At 34.6% G+C, this 20,727-nt stretch overlaps 3 protein-coding genes across 5 annotated transcripts; all 3 read left to right on the forward strand.

The window, feature by feature from the left end:
- Positions 1-1,889: 1,889 nt before the first annotated feature.
- On the forward strand, positions 1,890-3,885 carry LOC135635609 (transcription factor bHLH168-like). 2 transcript variants are annotated; one of them, XM_065146808.1, is made up of 3 exons: positions 1,890-2,078; positions 2,511-2,816; positions 3,675-3,885. In XM_065146808.1, the coding sequence occupies exons 1-3, from the start codon at positions 1,965-1,967 to the stop codon at positions 3,750-3,752; spliced, it is 498 nt and encodes a 165-aa protein (XP_065002880.1). In that variant the 5' UTR covers positions 1,890-1,964; the 3' UTR covers positions 3,753-3,885. The 2 variants fall into 2 exon arrangements, with proteins under 2 accessions (XP_065002880.1, XP_065002879.1); XM_065146807.1 differs by having other exon boundaries at positions 2,508-2,816; positions 3,675-3,884.
- A 7,511-nt stretch (positions 3,886-11,396) lies between these two features.
- Positions 11,397-13,375, forward strand: LOC135635673 (transcription factor bHLH168-like). 2 transcript variants are annotated; one of them, XM_065146918.1, is made up of 3 exons: positions 11,397-11,598; positions 12,031-12,336; positions 13,195-13,375. In XM_065146918.1, the coding sequence occupies exons 1-3, from the start codon at positions 11,485-11,487 to the stop codon at positions 13,270-13,272; spliced, it is 498 nt and encodes a 165-aa protein (XP_065002990.1). In that variant the 5' UTR covers positions 11,397-11,484; the 3' UTR covers positions 13,273-13,375. The 2 variants fall into 2 exon arrangements, with proteins under 2 accessions (XP_065002990.1, XP_065002989.1); XM_065146917.1 differs by having other exon boundaries at positions 12,028-12,336; positions 13,195-13,374.
- Positions 13,376-14,424: 1,049 nt separating this feature from the next.
- On the forward strand, positions 14,425-19,493 carry LOC135635633 (peptide deformylase 1B, chloroplastic-like). Its single transcript, XM_065146850.1, has 7 exons — positions 14,425-14,678; positions 14,769-14,907; positions 16,108-16,300; positions 17,201-17,311; positions 18,267-18,329; positions 19,026-19,147; positions 19,230-19,493. Exons 1-6 carry the CDS (start codon positions 14,456-14,458, stop codon positions 19,134-19,136), a joined length of 840 nt encoding a protein of 279 aa, XP_065002922.1. The 5' UTR covers positions 14,425-14,455; the 3' UTR covers positions 19,137-19,147; positions 19,230-19,493.
- The last annotated feature ends 1,234 nt before the right edge of the window (positions 19,494-20,727 follow it).

Consider the following 20,727-nt stretch of genomic DNA (forward strand, 5'->3'; position numbering starts at 1 on the left):
TATTTTTTTTTTTAATTTTTGAAGGATTTTATGAAATTACTTGGTAATGACGATAATATGATTAATACTAATTTTTTATTTTTTAGAATTTTATGAAATTTAATTATTAAAATATATATTTTTTCGGATAGGTATTACGCTCGAATATAACTTAGTTTAATTTCGAGTGTAACAGACTTTGCTTTTACTAAACTAACTCAAACTTTCATATGACAATTATAACACGGTTTTAAGATGATTAATATTTTTATTTTTATTTTTAAAGATTTATTATAATTAATTATCAAAATTTATGCTTTTATAAACCATACTATAATCGAGTGTGACTTGATCAACTTTCATCAAATCAACCCAAACTTTGACATATGTATGTCTTAATTCTACGATGATTAGTATTATTATTATTATTATTATTATTATTATTATTATTATTATTATTATATAAAAATATATATATATAAATATATATATATATATATATATATATATATATATTTAATTATGATAATTAAATATCAAAATTAATGTTTTTTTAATATATTATGTGACCCAGTATAACCTACTTTAATTTTGAGAGGAGTAACTTAATTAGGTAAAATTTTGTTAAACTAGATTGAATCAATTTATCCCAAAAGAATTGGTTTATGCATTTCGATTGGATCCCAAAGTCATTTAATAAAAAATCTAAGACCATTTTCATCGATGAGAAAAAGAAAAAAAAAACTTCCGCATCGGATAAAAAGTCAATAGTAAAAATATTTTATCGATAGAATGTCCATATCGATAAACCAATCATGTCTTACATTTAAATCTTTAAAGTATTTATGGATTTATACAATCCTAAAATCTTATTCAAATAAATAATTAACGTACTATGGTTAGGTTAATGTATCGACATCAATCACTTCCTACTTAGTCTTTGAACTTTGCAATATGGATGTGACTCCTCTTATCAGTTTTTCCTTTACGTTATCATTTCAAGATTGAAAGGACGTAGGTGGATTGGATGTGACTCCTCTCGTTCGACGCAAAGAAATCAAAGATGAGTGCCATGACAAAAACTCTATCACAATTTCAATCTTAAATTATGTGTCCGTCGATCACGTATCTTAAATATTCAGTTGTGACCTAAATCGTCAAAACGCCCACTTCATGCGTGTTTCATGACAGACTTATTGCATCCTCTTATGTGCAAAACATTTTATTTTTATTTTTCTAGTTTTATTTTGTTAGAAAATGATCATTGAGACTTATTATGATCGATACGACAAATGCTTATTCTTCGATGACTCTTTGTTACCGACTCGATTAAGTCATTGAATCGAATGATAGTTTCAAATTATACCATGTCGTAAATGAGTTTGGAAGGAGAAGAGGAGATCGAGTGCACGCAGTGGTCGATGGTATTCGATCGTAAGCTTGTGTGGTGCATGGCACTGAGGATAGATAGGGATATGGATATTGAGGCGTGTAGGGTTAGGTCTCGCCCACGGCTCATCATCAAGTAGCACTATTATTGAGTAGTGCTAACGACCCATATGATTCTTCGATGATGGCAACAAGTCGGTGCCCTCGGATCCCGTGTTAAACCGATGCGGGATTCAGGATTTTTCGCTGCTCAAGACCACCCACGCGTGACTCGGCACGCTGGGCTCCACTTGCGCGCTGTGAGGGTATTCTGTTTGGTGTTTTGTGATGGAGACCGAGCAGGACGTGATTGGTGCATGGTCCATGGACGTATTGCTAATGCTGCTACGTCGTTCACTTAGGACGGTGGAATACTATAGACGATACGCGTCAGCTTGGAGACAACAGGGGTCCACCGCCTCCTCCTCTTCCTCGTTTATAGAGGGGACGTTCATCTTCCCACGGACCACACCATCCTTAGAAACCCTTCACTGCTGGCTGGTTGTGCCTCTCTCTCCTCTTCTTCCTTTTGAACAGCTTCATAGAGAAAGAGAGAGATGAAGGGTGGTGGTGGAGCTGACAAGCTTGAGAGGAAGACGGTGGAGAAGAACAGGAGAATCCACATGAAGAACCTCTGCGTCCAGCTCACTTCCCTCATCCCCAAGTCCAAGGTACGTATACAAACGGCTGCTAATCTACTCAAACCTTCCTCTGCCCTGTCCAAAACTGCCCGGGGAAGATGGAAGAACTCGGCCGGACCAGTTTCACGCTTTAATTCTTGTCTTTGGTCTGTGCAAACTCGGAGATCCACATACCACCACAAACGATTTGATAGTGTTATCTCCAATCCCAAAAGCTTACACTGGATTAGGTTTGGTACATGAAACTCACAACCTGCACTTAAAGATTTGGCTATGCTCCATTGCCGCCGCCAACGAGGAAGCTTTCGGCTCTCCCTCTGTTGGTACTGCACCAGGAGTAATCAACACAACTGGTACAGCAATTTGCTTCGGCTGTCATCCCCGTGGCAGCATTGTCCTTGTTCATGATACACTCATGAAGACCTACCACTTACTCCTCCCTTCCCATCTCTGATGTAGCAGCGAGCCACCATGACTCAGCAAGATCTGCTGGAGCAAGCAACCCACTACGTGAACGAGCTGAAGGAGAGAGTGGAACGATTGAAGCAGAAGAAAGAGAAGACGAGTGGTGTCCTGATAGGGTTCGGGGAGCCCCTGGTTACTGTGACACACCTGGGGTCTAACCTGGTGGTGAACTTGGTGTGTGGGCTGAGAACAAGGTCCATGCTTCATCCGGTCATCATCGTCCTCCTGGAAGAAGGTGCGGATGTCACCAGTGCCAGTTCCAACATTGTTGGCGACAAGATCTTCCACACGGTTCATTGTCAAGTAATCATCGATCTCTTGCTCCTCAACTTTCTTCACTAACTCTTCAAGTCTTTTGATACGAGCATACCATCACACAGAGACACACACACAATACATATGTTTCTCTGTGATTTCTAGCAAGCATATACCATCAATTAAAGGGGCCAGCTGAATCCATTCGAGTTTCCTACTACTCGAGTTCATCATCACCATCTAATTTACCTTTTTGATTGACCTCTTTCTACTTCTTTGTCTCTGTGATTCATTATATGGTGTGCTCCCTCACTTATATCACTTTCTTTTTCAGCTGTGTTGAATATTTTATATTATAATTTCATTATAGTAGTTTAAGTCAAATATATTATATGTCGGGCTCTTTTCATCAAAATATTTTCTCTTGTTCTTGTCAAACTTGTTTACATCTTTAGAATACTATGGGATGGTTTATTCATTTGATTTGACTTAACTTAGGTCATTAACTTTTTCGACATAATATTTTTCTTTTAATTTTGACTCGTTTCAAATCAAATTTTATTCGACTGACTCTCATACCAAATCTCCATCAAATTTTACATAATTAATATCTATTACATTGCACCCTTAGCTTATTGTATATAATCATCAAACAGCTGTTCTCTGATACATTTAATATGATACAAGTAATTATATGTTAAGGCTCAATGAATTGGATCATGTGGGTTCTTTTCATCAAGTGTGACCAAATAATGTGGAGATATTTACCCCCTTCACTAAACATTAATTCGACAATATTTTAATGGAGAAACTCATGGAATTGTCCTTTTATTCTTACTAACAACAATAAATTTCTTAGATAAAGTTATATACAACATCTGATATATTTTTACTTTATATCTGCAGGCCATTTATCCAAGAATTGGTTTAGATCCATCAAGAGTGGAGCACAGATTGAAAGAATTAGTGAGGAGGGAAGCTTAATTCCATGGGAAATTAGTTCCATGAAATGAAACACTGGAATCTTAGTCAAATGTAACTTAATTCAGCTCCACATGAAACCAAAAAAACAAAAGAAGAAAGAAAAATGTTAAGAGTAGGATGTTTGATTTCTGTCCTTTGTAATGCACCTTTATACTCAATATAATATGATGTTGTTGGATTTTATTTGTATTTTCTGAACATTTCCTTACTAATAATTGTTCAGAAAAAAAAAGGTTTTTGAGTTTGCTTGATGAACATATAATATATATTCGTTTCAAAAGAAATCTTTTAATTGTTTTTTTTAAGATTTCATATATATGGTAAGAGAAAAAAAGTACACTTTGAGAACTCTTAAATCAAGAGATATAAAATTGATATTTCTTAAGTTTTCAGAGAAATAATACAAGGGAAACTTCAAAATTATTTATCCTTTTTGTACTACAATTATTATCATATCACTAAAATGATAAACCATATTCAGAAAGTATTTTTACATGTTTGTTCTTTTGGAGTTTCAAATTTTCACTAAAATGATAATGACATGTAAAAGTCAATCACTACTCATTAGGGTTGTCGATAAAAATAATTCGAATTATTCAAAATAATAAAAGCCATAAAAACAAAGGAGCGTTAGGGGTTCCATAGTCCCACATCGGGAAAACCAGACTTGTTATCTCCTATTGGAACTATAAATAAGGGTCTGGGCTTTGAAGTCAGTTATCATCACATAGTCCCACATCGGGAAAACCAGACTTGTTATCATCACAAGTAGCAATACAAGAAAAACCTAAGTGTTTGTTTTGGATTTAAGTCCACACTCAGTTAAATAGTTTGGGCTTATAGTTTAGATTTTTTCTTGTTTAGTATTTTTGGGTGTTTTATGGCCTAGGAACATCTTCCTAAGACATTTGGGATGATGAGTTTAGTTTGTCTCCCGCGCTATAAACATAGATGCTTGGATTGCTTTCTGAACATGGTTGGGAGCATTATTTTTTATATAACTAATTTAGTAGCGTTTTCTTTCTTTTTCTTCTATCTTAGTCTCTCTCGGAGGGCATTTTCCTCTTTGAATTGAAGAAAATTCTGATAGGTCATAGGAGTGTCGTATTCATCATATACTTAGTGGTGTAGATTATATTCTTCTTAGTAGATTGATCAACAGTATCACCGATGTGCTTTGATTCTTTAGCTATCTATTATGTGGAACGCTCTTAAATACTGGATGCCTAAAGGTAGTTGGCCATAACATGGCAATTCCACACTTTCTTGCAAATTAACATGTAATCCATGTTTCAAAGTTTCAATCTAAGACTGACACATTTTGGTGATGGAACTTGAAGTCTTAGCTATGGAGAATGCTTTCCAAACCAATTCTTTGTAAATTCAAGTTCAATTTATGTGGATATGTATTGGAAACACTGTTTTTGGCTACTCAAGTTAGACTATTTTATTTGAACACTGCTACCTTTTATTTTCCAAGGAGAATAGATTACTCTTGTGGATGGAGCACCCATTGACCATTCACTTATTTAGGTAACAATGATATCCTGTTTTTGTGGAGGTACACTAAATTCACTTCAAAGTATATCCTGTCTTGTGCCGGATTTCGTTAATATTTTTTAAGAAATTAGAAACTGGTAAAGCTATACATCTGTTTGCTTCTCTCACAAGCAGATTGTTAGGTATTCTTTACAGTTGATCATCCTGTCACTGGTGTTTCTAGTGGAAGACAGAATATAGGTTCCTCTTTTTCTAAGTTTGTCTGTACACTTACTTGCTATAGGTAGACCATTTTAATAGAATGTACTTTAGAGTTTGTGCATGATGCTGGATAGTTTGATCAAGCACGGTCTGCTCTTGGTGTCTTATTTACATTCTTCAGCTAAGGTTGTGCCTTGTAATCTTATCCTGGATTCTATAAATGTGTATGAAATTTCATTTCAGATAAGGTTGGTGCCTTGTAATCTTATAAGGTCTGCTCTTGGTGTCTTTATTTACATGCTTAAAATTACTTTAATATCATTTGTCATGACCCTACATGTTAATTTAGATTTTTTACGATATTCATTTAGGAGTCGACATCTTTATTGAGGCCGAAAGATAATTGTAGGATTCAAATATGTTCAACTTTGATGTCTGAGTTTAATAAGTTGATTGTTTTGTGAGAGAAAAGACGATGATATAAAATGATAAATATTTCAAATAGTTAAATAGGAAGAGTTCTATTTTTTTGCACATACCTAATTTTTTTTAAAAAAAGCAAATATTAGATATTCAACGAAGATGTATGCTATAAATATTCATATCACCTATAAAGCATTTATCATCCTAAACATCATATGCTTTTATCACTTACTCTAGGTTTTATAGAATTTTTAACAATTTTATATAGAGATTTTTTTATTTTTATTATTGAAAATAAATACATAATATTTATTTATTTGTTACTTTAAAACTCAAGAATTTGTATGCGGTTAAAGTCAATTTTATATAGATCACTATTTTTATGGTTTACTCGTATCTAAAATAACATATGTATTTTCAAAAACATAATATATAAGCTCCTCACATCATGTCTGAGATGTTAGATTATACTTATGTGGCATGCTAACTCATAATAAACTATTAATATAATTATATATGTAATTTAAGTTTTTTTAAAAATATTCATTTTAGTCATTGTGGTTTTGGTCATAAATCACTTAAGTTCTTGTAGTTTTGCTCGTGTCTAAAATAACTTTTATATTTTTAAAAAACATAGCATATAACCCTCTATTATCAAGTTTGGGTTAACAAATGTTAGAGTTTGCTTGCGTGGTATAATGACTCACAATAAACCATTAGCATAATATTGGGTGTAGTTTAAATTAAAAAAATTCGATCACCATTAATAGCGGGAGGAGATATTATTGTGGAAGCGACCACCAACGGTAATATCGAGTCACTATTACCTAGCAGGGCATTGTACACACAGTGTCTCTCCCACGTCGACGACAAGTTCAAGAGCTTCCAATCCTGTTTCAAGTGGATATGTGTCGTCCAACACCATGCATACAATAGTCTCCTGGTATCTCTTCCTTCTCTTGGGCATCTTGTTCCCACCGCCTCTCACTTTATCCTCTCCTGCACATCCATCCATTGCGCTTACAACGTGGTAGTTCGGCTCTCTCCTATCTTTGCCTCCGATCTCTCTTACTTCCGACTCTTTGTCTTCATCTACCGTTATGGCCTCCATCATTTCCTCTTTCTCGATAACATAGATATTTTTTAACTTAAATTATATATATCATTATATTAATAATTTATTATGAATCATCATGTCATTGTAAGCTGATTCTAACGTTTGTCAACTCAGACTTGACAAAATAGAATTGTATACAATGTTTTTAAAAATATATGAGTTATTTTAGTTGCAAACAAAACCAGACGCAAACAAGACATGACTAAAACCATATAGGTTAAAATAGATTTTTTTTTAAATTTAAATTTTATGTGTCACTATATTAATAGTTTATTATGAGTCAGCATGTCATGTAAATAGATTCTAATGTCTATTAACTTAGGCTTGACGGGATAAGATTATATGTTATATTTAAAAATTATAACGAGTAACCCTACACTACTATAGTTAATATCAAAATAATGTATGTTGTTGTGAGTACTGAAATAATATTTGAAATAATATTGAAGAATACTAGGAGTTAGAATTGTTTTATTTTTTTTAAATGTCTAGTTAAATATACATATGATTCGAATATATATGATCATCTGTTTGCGACAGATAGCAGAGATAGCATACTCGACCTACGTTCGCATGGGTCTCAAATAGCCCACGGAAGCGACCAACACGTGGATTGAGCCATGAGGCGAGGACCGTAGAACGCTGGTTTGACTCGAACGCAGGGCTCGTAGGTGCCGACCGCGGCGTCCGCCTTACGTCGGAGCAGTGTTGGACTCAAACTTCTCCATTCCAAGCAGGCGGTAGCAGCCGCTTCATCATCTCGCAGACGCGACCAAAGAAAGTTTGACGAGACCGAGGCCGCAATGTCTCCAATCGCGCGGAACAGCAAGTCCGCCGGCGACTCCCGCTTGGTCCGTCGGTGGCTGATGACTGCGTGCATGGCGAGAGCAGTCAGCAGCTCAGTCAGAGTTCTGCTTTGCGGCTCTTTCGATTCACGGAGGAAGAAAAATACTAAGATGCATGTTTAATTATTATTATTTTTAATCTTTTTAGCCCAAATATATTAATTAACCTCAATTGATAGATACCAATGGAGTCCAAACTAATGGTTCAAAATTCATGGCCAATTATAATAAGCTTATCTACTCCTTATCAATCTCCTTAAGATATTTCTAACTTCCTACGATCAACAATAATGTCAGAGCTTCAATAATTCAATAGAGAACAATAGAAAAGAAAAGAAATATTCAAATTCATAACTATATATATATATATATATATATATATATATATATATATATATATAAAATTATTAAACTATTTTTAGTTAGTTTTAATATCCCAACAAAAACCTCATATAATATAATACTCGAATCTTTCGACCTCTCAACTCTAAACACAGAACTAATTATCCGTATCATAAAGTTTGATGAAATATATTTTAACATTCTCATATCCCATACCAATAACAATAACTTGAATCCAAAGTAATCCATGATGAAGTGTTTTTGTTTTGGCTCACAGAAATTGGTGTTTGACATGCCTTTCTCACTTGGTTTGGTCACAAAACCTTCCAAATCACGGACAGGTCGTCGAGTCTTTAGGTTGGAGGACGATGGTATCTTTTGTCAGCATCAATCGAATTCATCGGAATGATCATGACTTTAAGTGAATGGCTTTGTTTCCTCCACGCATCGGATATCACTCCCCATCCACATATGAATTATTTGACCAAGCAATCGAGATATCATATAGTTCACGATGCTTCTTTGTCATGCTCCTTATATGTCATACCGAGGAACACAACTTTCAATTCTTGTCTTCGAAAAATACAATCTTATTCATAGTTTACACACCCCCGCATATCACTTCCTGTTGTGATGGATGAGGTCACGTCGATGCCTGTTTTTTTTTTTTTTTTTTGACTAATTATTAGAATATTTGTTCTACTCATAGGAGGATAATGCTTCTTTGTCATGCTCCGCTTTTCGTGTTCGATGAGATTATCGATTTTTTTATAAATAATAAAGAACTTATAAACCAATGATATTTGAATCATTTGAAATTGAATCGATTTTAAACTAATTTAATTAAAATTATCTTATTAAATAATTTAGGATACACTACGACTTAGTATAAATCTAATATAAGTGTGACGAAGGTTGGGAGATGATATCATGTCAACTTTCCTTGATGCAGACGTCATCTCCTTTGTGGCAATGTTTTACTTGCGGAATCATTAGGCTCTTTCTCGTTGATGTCTCCTCGACGAAGGTTCTTTCTCGTTGATGTCTCCTTAATGTTGCTTTCGCAGTGAAGATTGACAAACCCTCCTTAGCTTTCATAGAAACTGATTTATCTTTGATTTCTCAGCATAGCTTTGATTTTTTTTTTTTTTTTTTTTTGATAGGTTGAATGATTGAGTGTAACTTAGTTCAATTTTGAGTATAATTTAGCTCGATTTTTTATGAAACTACCTAACTAACCATAACATCAAGATGATTAGTACTATATTTTCTATATTTTTAAGGATTTTATGAAATTTAATTATCATCTAAATTTACATTTTTTTTTTATAGGAACTAATGTAGTATAACTAGGCCAACTTCAACAAAATCAATCCAAGATTACTTGGTAACGACGATAATATGATTAATACTAATTTTTCATTTTTTAGAATTTTATGAAATTTAATTATTAAATTTTAAATTTTTTCGGATAGGTATTACGCTCAAATGTAACTTAGTTTAATTTCGAGTGTAACTAAATTTGCTTTCAGTAAACAAACTCAAACTTTCGTATAATAATTATGACATGATTTTAAGATGATTAATATTAATATTTTTATTTTTTAAGATTTATGGTAATTAATTATCAAAATTTGTGTTTTTATAAACTATACTGTAATCGAGTGTGACTCGGACAACTTTCATTAAACCATCCCAAACCAAACTTTCATATATGTATGTCTTAATTCTAAGATGATTAGTGTTATTTTTTATTTTTTTTTAAAATTATGATAATTAATTAACAAAATTGATTTTTTTAATAATTAATTATCCCAAAAGAATTGGTTTATTCATTTCGATTGGATCCCAAAGTCATTTAATAAAAACTCTAAGGTCATTTTCATGAATGTGAAAGAAAAAAAAAAAGCTCTCACGTCCGACAAAAAATCAATAGTAGTGATATTTTATCAATAAAATGTCAATATCGATAAACCAATCATGTCTTACATTTAAATATTTAAAATATTTATAGATTTATGCAATCCTAAAAACCTTATTCAAATAAATAATTAACGTACTATGATTTGGTTAATGTATTTACATCAATCACTTCCTACTTTGACTTTGGACTTTGGACTTTGGATGTGACTCCTCTTATCAGTTTTCCTTTTACGTTTACCATTTCAAGATTGAAAGGATCGTAGGTGGATTGGAGTTTTTCCTTCTTTCTGACTCTCGCTCGTACAAAGAAATCAAAGATGAGTGCCATGGCAAAAAAAACTCTATCACAATTTAGATCTTAAGCTGATCACGTAACATCAAGTTCAATCCACAACATGTTAGATATTTCGTTGTGACCTAATCGGTCAAAACACCCGCTTCATGTGTGTTTGCTGACGACTTGTTGATTACGTCCTCCTATTGTGTGCAAAACATTTTATTTTATTTTTATTTTTATTTTATTATATTTTGTTAGAAAGTGATCGTTGAGAATTATTACGATCGATACGATAAATACTTATTCTTCGACTTGTTGATTGCATCGTCCTCCTATTGTGTGCAAAACATTTTGTTTTATTTTTATTATTTTTCTTATTGTATTTCGTTAGAAAGTGATCGTTGAGAATTATTTCTTATTCTTCGATGACTCTTTGTTACCGACTCGATTAAGTCATTGAATGATAGTTTCAAATTATACCATGTCGTAAATGAGTTTGGAAGGAGAAGAGGAGATCGAGTGCACGCAGTGGTCGATGGTATTCGATCGTAAGCTTGTGTGGTGCATGGCACTGAGGATAGATAGGGATATGGATATTGAGGCGTGTAGGGTTAGGTCTCGCCCACGGCTCATCATCAAGTAGCACTATTATTGAGTAGTGCTAACGACCCATATGATTCTTTGATGATGGCAACAAGTCGGAGCCCTCGGATCCCGTGTTAAACCGAATCGGGATTCAGGATTTTTCGCTGCTCAAGACCACCCACGCGTGACTCGGCACGCTGAGCTCCGCTTTAGCGCTATGAGGGTATTCTGTTTGGTGTTTTGTGATGGAGACCGAGCAGGACGTGGTCGGTGCATGGTGTGGTCCATGGACGTATTGCTAATTCTGCTACCTCGTTCCCTTAGGACGATGGAATACCATAGACGAAACGCGTCAGCTTGGAGGCAACAGGGGTCCACCGCCTCCTCCTCTTCCTCGTTTATAGAGGGGACGTTCATCTTCCCACGGACCACACCATCCTTAGAAACCCTTCACTGCTGGCTGGTTGTGCCTCTCTCTCCTCTTCTTCCTTTTGAACAGCTTCATAGAGAAAGAGAGAGATGAAGGGTGGTGGTGGAGCTGACAAGCTTGAGAGGAAGACGGTGGAGAAGAACAGGAGAATCCACATGAAGAACCTCTGCGTCCAGCTCACTTCCCTCATCCCCAAGTCCAAGGTACGTATACAAACGGCTGCTAATCTACTCAAACCTTCCTCTGCCCTGTCCAAAACTGCCCGGGGAAGATGGAAGAACTCGGCCGGACCAGTTTCACGCTTTAATTCTTGTCTTTGGTCTGTGCAAACTCGGAGATCCACATACCACCACAAACGATTTGATAGTGTTATCTCCAATCCCAAAAGCTTACACTGGATTAGGTTTGGTACATGAAACTCACAACCTGCACTTAAAGATTTGGCTATGCTCCATTGCCGCCGCCAACGAGGAAGCTTTCGGCTCTCCCTCTGTTGGTACTGCACCAGGAGTAATCAACACAACTGGTACAGCAATTTGCTTCGGCTGTCATCCCCGTGGCAGCATTGTCCTTGTTCATGATACACTCATGAAGACCTACCACTTACTCCTCCCTTCCCATCTCTGATGTAGCAGCGAGCCACCATGACTCAGCAAGATCTGCTGGAGCAAGCAACCCACTACGTGAACGAGCTGAAGGAGAGAGTGGAACGATTGAAGCAGAAGAAAGAGAAGACGAGTGGTGTCCTGATAGGGTTCGGGGAGCCCCTGGTTACTGTGACACACCTGGGGTCTAACCTGGTGGTGAACTTGGTGTGTGGGCTGAGAACAAGGTCCATGCTTCATCCGGTCATCATCGTCCTCCTGGAAGAAGGTGCGGATGTCACCAGTGCCAGTTCCAACATTGTTGGCGACAAGATCTTCCACACGGTTCATTGTCAAGTAATCATCGATCTCTTGCTCCTCAACTTTCTTCACTAACTCTTCAAGTCTTTTGATACGAGCATACCATCACACAGAGACACACACACAATACATATGTTTCTCTGTGATTTCTAGCAAGCATATACCATCAATTAAAGGGGCCAGCTGAATCCATTCGAGTTTCCTACTACTCGAGTTCATCATCACCATCTAATTTACCTTTTTGATTGACCTCTTTCTACTTCTTTGTCTCTGTGATTCATTATATGGTGTGCTCCCTCACTTATATCACTTTCTTTTTCAGCTGTGTTGAATATTTTATATTATAATTTCATTATAGTAGTTTAAGTCAAATATATTATATGTCGGGCTCTTTTCATCAAAATATTTTCTCTTGTTCTTGTCAAACTTGTTTACATCTTTAGAATACTATGGGATGGTTTATTCATTTGATTTGACTTAACTTAGGTCATTAACTTTTTCGACATAATATTTTTCTTTTAATTTTGACTCGTTTCAAATCAAATTTTATTCGACTGACTCTCATACCAAATCTCCATCAAATTTTACATAATTAATATCTATTACATTGCACCCTTAGCTTATTGTATATAATCATCAAACAGCTGTTCTCTGATACATTTAATATGATACAAGTAATTATATGTTAAGGCTCAATGAATTGGATCATGTGGGTTCTTTTCATCAAGTGTGACCAAATAATGTGGAGATATTTACCCCCTTCACTAAACATTAATTCGACAATATTTTAATGGAGAAACTCATGGAATTGTCCTTTTATTCTTACTAACAGCAATAAATTTCTTAGATAAAGTTCTATACAACATCTGATATATTTTTACTTTATATCTGCAGGCCATTTATCCAAGAATTGGTTTAGATCCATCAAGGGTGGAGCACAGATTGAAAGAATTAGTGAGGAGGGAAGCTTAGTTCCATAGGAAATTTGAGTCTTAGTCAAATGTAACTTAATTCAGTTCCACATGAAACCAAAAAAACAAAAGAAAAAAGAAAAATATTAAGAGTGTGATGTTTGATTTCTGTCCTTTGTAATGCACCTTTATATTCAATATTATATGATGTTGTTGGAATTTACTTGTATTTTCTGAACATTTCCTATTGCTAATAATTGTTCAGAAAAAAATGGTTGCTGAGTTTGCTTGATGAACACATAATTTATATTTGTTTCAAAAGAAAGCTTTTAATTGTGTGTTTGTTTTTAATATTTCATATATATGGTAAGAGAAAAAAAAGTACACTCTGAGAACTCTTAAATCTAGAGATATAAAATTGATATTTCTAAAGGTTTCATAGAAATAATACAAGGGAAACTTCAAAATTATTTTTCCTTTTTGTACAACAATTATTATCATATCACTAATATTTACAGTGATGATGAAGGTAGCATCATAATCTTTATATATATATATATATATATATATATATATATATATATATATATCATCAGCTTATTATTTTGAACATCAAAACAAATAAAAAACAAATATATCTAAAAAACATTATGTAAGATGATGCTAATAGATAAAAAAAAGGGTCAATTCTAATATATAAGATGAAGATTGAGATATAAATTATAAATGTATCACAATATTCAAAAGAATAATGGAGTCCGATCTATGACAATACTATGGACTTTGACTCCGTCTTACTATAATTCAATCTTCTTATAATGTAAATAGATACTAAGGGAGACTATCAAGGAATTATAAGGACAAGAAATTATGTCGAATAAAATGAAAAACCAAAAGAAAAGGAGAAATAAATAAAGACCACCAGGATGAACCGGAAGGGCCAATCCCGGTTCGACTCGGACCAAACCGCACTCGACCGGCAACACGAGATATTGAGAAGGCATTTTTACATGTTTGTTCTTTCGGAGTTTCAAATTTTCACATTTGCCCTTGCTATCTTAATGACGTCATGCAAAAGTCAATCACTACTCATTAGGGTTGTCGATAAAAATAATTCGAATTATTCAATTTATATGATATTAATATTAGTTAGAGTTATATATATATATATATATATATATATATATATATATAATGTAATAATAATAAAAGCCATAGAAACAAAGGAGCGTTAGGGAAGCCAAATGGCAGCGCGGCTCACGGCCTCGCCGCTCATCTACTACGCTGCCCTCATCCCTCTGCTCTCACGCCGCGCCGCCACCATCCGGTACCCGTTCCCCTTCTCTGGGCGATCCCTTCTCAGCTTCTCATCCAAAACCCTAACCGTAACTCGCGATGCCACTGCCATGGACGTCTCCGCGCGCGCCCGGCGCGGGTTCGCCTCTCAAGTTGACGACTTCGCCTCCCGTAAGTTTTTATTGCTCCTTTCTTGATGTCAAAGATTTCATTTTTCTGTTCCCTTAACGAGCTTGATGAGAAGTGGGATTCGTGTCGTAGCCGATGACTTGTGCTTTGAGGCACCGTTGAAAATTGTGGAGTATCCTGACCCGATTTTGAGGGCTAGGAATAAGCGCATCAGCACGTTCGATGAGAATTTAAAGAAATTGGCGAAGGAGATGTTCGATGTCATGTACAAGTACGTCAGGCTTTTCATGGTTTGGCTTAATGCTTGAAAGATCAATTTTTTTGGGATGATGAGTTTAGCTTGTCTCCCGCGCTATAAACATAGATGCTTGGATTGCTTTCTGAACATGGTTGGGGGCATTATTTTTTATATAACTAATTTAGTGAGAATTTAGTCGCTTTTTCTTTCTTTTTCTTCTCTCTTAGTCTCTCTCGGAGGGCTTTTTCCTCTTTGAATTGAAGAAAATTCTGATAGGTCATAGGAGTGTCGTATTCATCATATACTTAGTGGTGTAGATTATATTCTTCTTAGTAGATTGATCAACAATATCACCAGTGTGCTTTGACTCTTTAGCTATATATGTGGAACGCTCTTAAATAGTGGATGCCTAAAGGTAGTTGGCCATAACATGGCAATTCCACACTTTCTTGCAAATTAACATGTAATCCATGTTTCAAAGTTTCAATCTAAGACAAACACATTTTGGTGATGGAACTTGAAGTCTTAGCTTTGGAGAATGCTTTCCAAACCAATTCTTTGTAAATTCAAGTTCAATTTATGTGGATATGTATTGGAAACACTGTTTTTGGCTACTCAAGTTAGACTATTTTATTTTAACACTGCTGCCTTTTATTTTCCAAGTAGAATAGATTACTCTTGTGGATGGAGCGCCCATTGACCATTCACTTATTTAGGTAACAATGATATCCTGTTTTTGTGGAGGTACACTAAATTCACTTCAAAGTATATCCTGTCTTGTGCCGGATCTCGTTAATATTTTTTAAGAAATTAGAAACTGGTAAAGCTATACATCTGTTTGCTTCTCTCACAAGCAGATTGTTAGGTATTCTTTACAGTTGATCATCCTGTCACTGGTGTTTCTAGTGGAAGACAGAATATAGGTTCCTCTTTTTCTAAATTTGCCTGTACACTTACTTGCTATAGGTAGACCATTTTAACACATAAGAAATTTTTTTTTTATAGAATGTACTTTAGAGTTTGTGCATGATGCTGGATAGTTTGATCAAGCACGGTCTGCTCTTGGTGTCTTATTTACATTCTTCGGATAAGGTTGTGCCTTATAATCCTATCCTGGATTCTATAAACGTGTATGAAATTTCTGGTGATCTCATTGTAATATATGCTTATTCTCTGTTCACAATTGCCTTTTGGAGATTTAGTTTGAGAAATATTTCTACTACTTCTGAGCAGAACTGATGGCATTGGCCTCTCAGCACCCCAAGTTGGAGTAAATGTACAACTTATGGTATTTAATCCTGCTGGTGAACGAGGTGAAGGAGAGGAAATTGTTCTTGTGAACCCAAAAATATATAAAGCCTCAACACGCACTTTATTTTTCAATGAGGGCTGCTTATCCTTTCCAGGAATATATGCAGATGTAGAGGTAATTTATTTTAGCTCCAGTGTTGGTTGACAAACCATTTAATTAGCTTGTTGAGCCCAGAACAGTAGAATGACAATGCCAAAAGAAATATAGTTACAACAAGAACAACTATATTAACAACAACAGCCATAATTATCCAATTATTTGGGATTGGCTATATTGATCTTTTCCTTTCATTGAGATCACAATACTAAAAGAAATTATAATTAGATTGTAGTTACTTTTTTTATACTTCTGCAAATCTTTTTGGAATTCTGACTACTATCAAATGAACTAGTTAATATTTTTATGTAGGCACTTATCTGGATATCATCAAAGAGCAGAATATCATAGTTTTGTTCAAGAATGCTGATGAATTTAAAGTTACAAAGTGTTTAGGTGTCTAAAATCTTGCATTTGGAACTACTAGAAATTGTTTCAAGGACTACTAGAAGTTGAAAAGGTTTTTATTTGTAAAGGACTTAAATGGTCACAAAGAAAAATTAGAAAAAATGAGGGTACAATGAAAGAAGTGGGAGATATGATTCAACATTTTACCATGTCATATGTTCTCAAAATTGTCACTGTGCACTTCAAGATAAATGAGTAACAATTTGGTTATTTTCAAAAGTGGCTGGAGATATACTGAGATGGACTTAGAAATAACCATAATAGGTTTTTCCTTTCCTATATTGCGTTTAAATACTAATTCTGTACGTATTTGTGGTTCACCTATGACACATTACTCGCTAATGTGGCAACTCAAATAACAGTGTTGGAAACCTGTCTGACATTATCAATTTAAACAGTACATCTTAATATGCATATTCATGAAATTACTTGTTGCCTTATATTTTGGTGTACCTTTAATTAGCTGGGTATTACCGCTTAAGGTAACTTTTGACTCTTTTGTCCTTACAGAGACCAGCATCTATCAAGATTGATGCTCGAAATATAACAGGTGCAAGGTTTAGAGTTACCCTTTCTGGACTTCCTGCTCGAATTTTCCAGCATGAGTTTGATCATTTGCAGGTTTTTCACTCGATCAAAATTTCTACTCATATTAAACCTCTGCTATTGTATTCTGTTTCCTGATGAATGATGTAGTGAAAGAAAACAATTAGCATCAATATTTAGAATTGATGCTTCTTCAGACAAACTTTCATCTATCATAAACTAACTAAAGGATGTAGAATGTTATATTACCATGGAGTCAAGGATAGTTAGCTACAACCCGATTTTCAAGAGTTTAGAGCAAAACATATTGCTAATAATAAAATCCCCATACACTACTACTCAAGGTTTTATTTGTAAAATTTCACTAGAGTTCAAGGATTTAAATCTCAGTCCAGTACCAGTTTTGGTAACGAATAAACTGGTATGGTACCAATGTACCATGCGGTATATTGACCTGTATCGTTTGGTGTCATTGAATAAAATAATAATAAATAATGAATGATATTGTATCAATAATCGATTTTATCCTTACAAGTGTTCTATTTCTTTAACCTTTCCTCCTAACGACTATATTCTGTCAACAACTAGTCCATATCTTGACGTTACCTTTTTTCTTATCGCCTCTGATTTTCAACTAGGTTTAGCACTATGGAGCATCTCCTGATTTCCTCCAATGGTTGCCTTTTAGCTACGTAAAATTTCGAAATGAATACCTGAATCCTTTGTGAATTGCACCATCAGAAATGTCTAGCATGATCTTTGGCGGACATGGGAATTTTTTGTTTTCCTACCTTTGGCATACAATATCTGCTTCATAGCATCTGCCTGATTTTTTTTCACCAACCAGAAGAAATTTTATTTAGTTATTTGTTTGTTTTTTTTTTCCTCTCTATCAATATGATCAGAAGGTCAAATGTCTCCGACCTACAATAATTTCAGTAATTTTGATCATTTATCCAAATTGTTGCATTGGCTTGTTTGTTACTTCTTTGTTAGATTATATAATGTATACTGGTTTTCATATTTTTAGGGAATTCTTTTCTTTGATCGGATGACTGAAGATGTTCTTGAAAGTATCCGTTCCGAGTTGAAGGTTAGTGGTGAATATTTATCTTGAAAATGATGTGCACCGGTTAATGTTATAATTATGGGTCTCTAGTTGGGTTCATTAACTGGTACTGGTCATGTTTCACCTATTCTGATCACAGCATACATTTTTATAATGGCATGACTCATTGCAAAAGCCTCATAGATTCTTAGATAGTTTTTTCTTCATAAGGAATTTTGCAAAATTTTTGATTTGGTAGCATTTTGGTGTTTGATTTTGACTTGCAGGAGATTATTATTATTATATATTTTCGTTGTTCTAGATTTTTTTTGGATTTATAGCGATTAGTCTTAGGACAAGAGAGTGGCTTTTTGGAATTTATTAACATCATAAAGACTGGAGTTGCACTTAAAATAATCTTTAACTTTGGTGGCTATTATCACATAAAAAGGATTAAACCTGATAGCTATATTATGTATATGATTTAGTTTCTGATGCACTTCATTTTATATTCATATATATGCAGGGCCATATTTAAACTAGCAATTATAGTAAAAGTAACTGTTTTAACTATAAATCATCACTCCTAGATACACTGTACACATTTGCATCGATGCATGTGATCAGAACATGAAATGTAGTTTTAGATGCAAATGATGGACATGTTTTGGTAATCATTTTCTTGTTTTGGGAGATTTATCTCTGTAATGTTGTTTACAAGCTTCATTGCATTCATAATAGGCTTTAGAACAAAAGTATGAAAGCAGAACTGGGCTTCCAAGTCCTGAAAGCATTGATAAGTATGAGAGAACACAGAGAAGAAATGAGATTGCTGGTTTCGCTGGAAGATGACCAACCAAATGGTTCGTTTTACTGCTTGTACCTGTCATAATTGCTCCTATTAACCTTGGTGATACCAGTACAGCTCAACTTATTTATGTGCAGGAATTATTTCTGATTGGAGCCTATAGCCATGGCGAAGAGTATTTATATCTTCTAGTATGTAGCCTACTCAACAGTGCAAAGAGATTTCAGTATGATGCCACATATATGAAATATATACTTCATTTGGCAGATGCTTTAACATAATCAGGTCTGTTGATTATAGCTGTGATTACACAAGATTTGTTTTCTTTTGAGATACTTATGGTCTCTGTCTCCTCTTCCTGTATTTGAAAGATTTTGCAAGTAAATTGGTTATTACTTCAATGTTATCATCCCTGGATGCTTAAAGATAGCAAATAGCTAAAAGTTGCTTCAAAACTTAATGGTTGAGCTTGGCATGCTGCTTATGATGAACAATTTATTGAGATTTAGCTTTAGCATATGAATTGACAAGCATGGTGCTTTCATACTTGGGTAAAACTTTCTCTTCATGAGGAGTGAAGGATACAATTAAAACAAGAGAAATGAGATATTGGATGTGAAAGAGACCAAATGAGATATTGAGCTTGATGGTTTCCAACTTTGTTGTGTGGATTAATGTCCTGAAATTGACATGATAGTTTTTGTCAAACTGCTACTGTTCAATATTAGCAATAATCTTAACTTTTATATCAAATTAGGAAAATTGTCTAATAATGAATTCATGCAAGCTATGTAATATATTCACTGATGCAGCTTTTCTGCCAAAGTGGATTACCAGCATAAGAATGCTTTGAAATATTTAAATCAGTGCATAATTTGATCTAGTGGTCTGTATATAATCCATTAACAGGGAACCTACCTTCGCACAGCCTGTAATCCACACATCAATACAGGAATGTGGAGCACAACACCACTGCAGGGAACAACAATATCTGTACAAAATTCCCTTAAATAGGAAAAAATGACATGAAATCTTTTAAGCAAAAGAGCAACTTGTTGAGGCCACCCAATGTTGTGATGTTACCATCTGATTCAACTCAAAATGTGTATGATCATATAAGTGACCTGGAATTGCCAACAGTTTCGACACCATCACCTCTCCTAATAGAAACATTGGAGGCTGTGCATGGCAACAAACACTGCCTAATGTCAATCCTACATCATTTGCTAATAAAAATTAGGCCATAATTACTTCACTTGAGTACAAAATCTTCAGCAATATGTCAACTAGGCAGCAGTAACTGTCACATACTGCAACTCAGAATAAGTCAAGGTGTGCAGGTCCTGCTCATAGACATGAGTCATTTAATGGGTGACAAAATGCATTTGAAGAAAAAGCAGAAATATTCTCAGAACACAGATGTCATACAGCAACAATAAACCTTTTGGCATATTTTAGGGCAACCACAACTTGAATCAGCTACCAACATAATAAAAAACAAGCAAAAATTTCAACCATTAATCCTTTTCTTGGTGATCTCTTCATTCCACTATTTTTTTGTCAGACGAATTACTATCTGCACTCAAGCAAAATAATATTTTCATCGTTCTGATGACTGAAACTGGATTTTACTAC

The sequence above is a fragment of the Musa acuminata genome, chromosome BXJ3-4 (assembly GCF_036884655.1).
Source record: "Musa acuminata AAA Group cultivar baxijiao chromosome BXJ3-4, Cavendish_Baxijiao_AAA, whole genome shotgun sequence".
NCBI classification, from domain to species: Eukaryota; Viridiplantae; Streptophyta; class Magnoliopsida; order Zingiberales; family Musaceae; genus Musa; species Musa acuminata.

Bases quoted from the DNA above. Each gene is read 5' to 3' on its own strand.
- LOC135635609 (XM_065146807.1), top strand. From the start codon at position 1,965: ATGAAGGGTGGTGGTGGAGCTGACAAGCTTGAGAGGAAGACGGTGGAG. The intron at 2,079-2,507 runs GTACGTATACAA...TCTCTGATGTAG, and splicing joins CCCTCATCCCCAAGTCCAAG to CAGCGAGCCACCATGACTCA. The intron at 2,817-3,674 runs GTAATCATCGAT...TTATATCTGCAG, and splicing joins TCCACACGGTTCATTGTCAA to GCCATTTATCCAAGAATTGG.
- LOC135635673 (XM_065146917.1), top strand. From the start codon at position 11,485: ATGAAGGGTGGTGGTGGAGCTGACAAGCTTGAGAGGAAGACGGTGGAG. The intron at 11,599-12,027 runs GTACGTATACAA...TCTCTGATGTAG, and splicing joins CCCTCATCCCCAAGTCCAAG to CAGCGAGCCACCATGACTCA. The intron at 12,337-13,194 runs GTAATCATCGAT...TTATATCTGCAG, and splicing joins TCCACACGGTTCATTGTCAA to GCCATTTATCCAAGAATTGG.
- LOC135635633 (XM_065146850.1), top strand. From the start codon at position 14,456: ATGGCAGCGCGGCTCACGGCCTCGCCGCTCATCTACTACGCTGCCCTC. The intron at 14,679-14,768 runs GTAAGTTTTTAT...TTCGTGTCGTAG, and splicing joins AGTTGACGACTTCGCCTCCC to CCGATGACTTGTGCTTTGAG. The intron at 14,908-16,107 runs GTACGTCAGGCT...ACTTCTGAGCAG, and splicing joins ATGTTCGATGTCATGTACAA to AACTGATGGCATTGGCCTCT.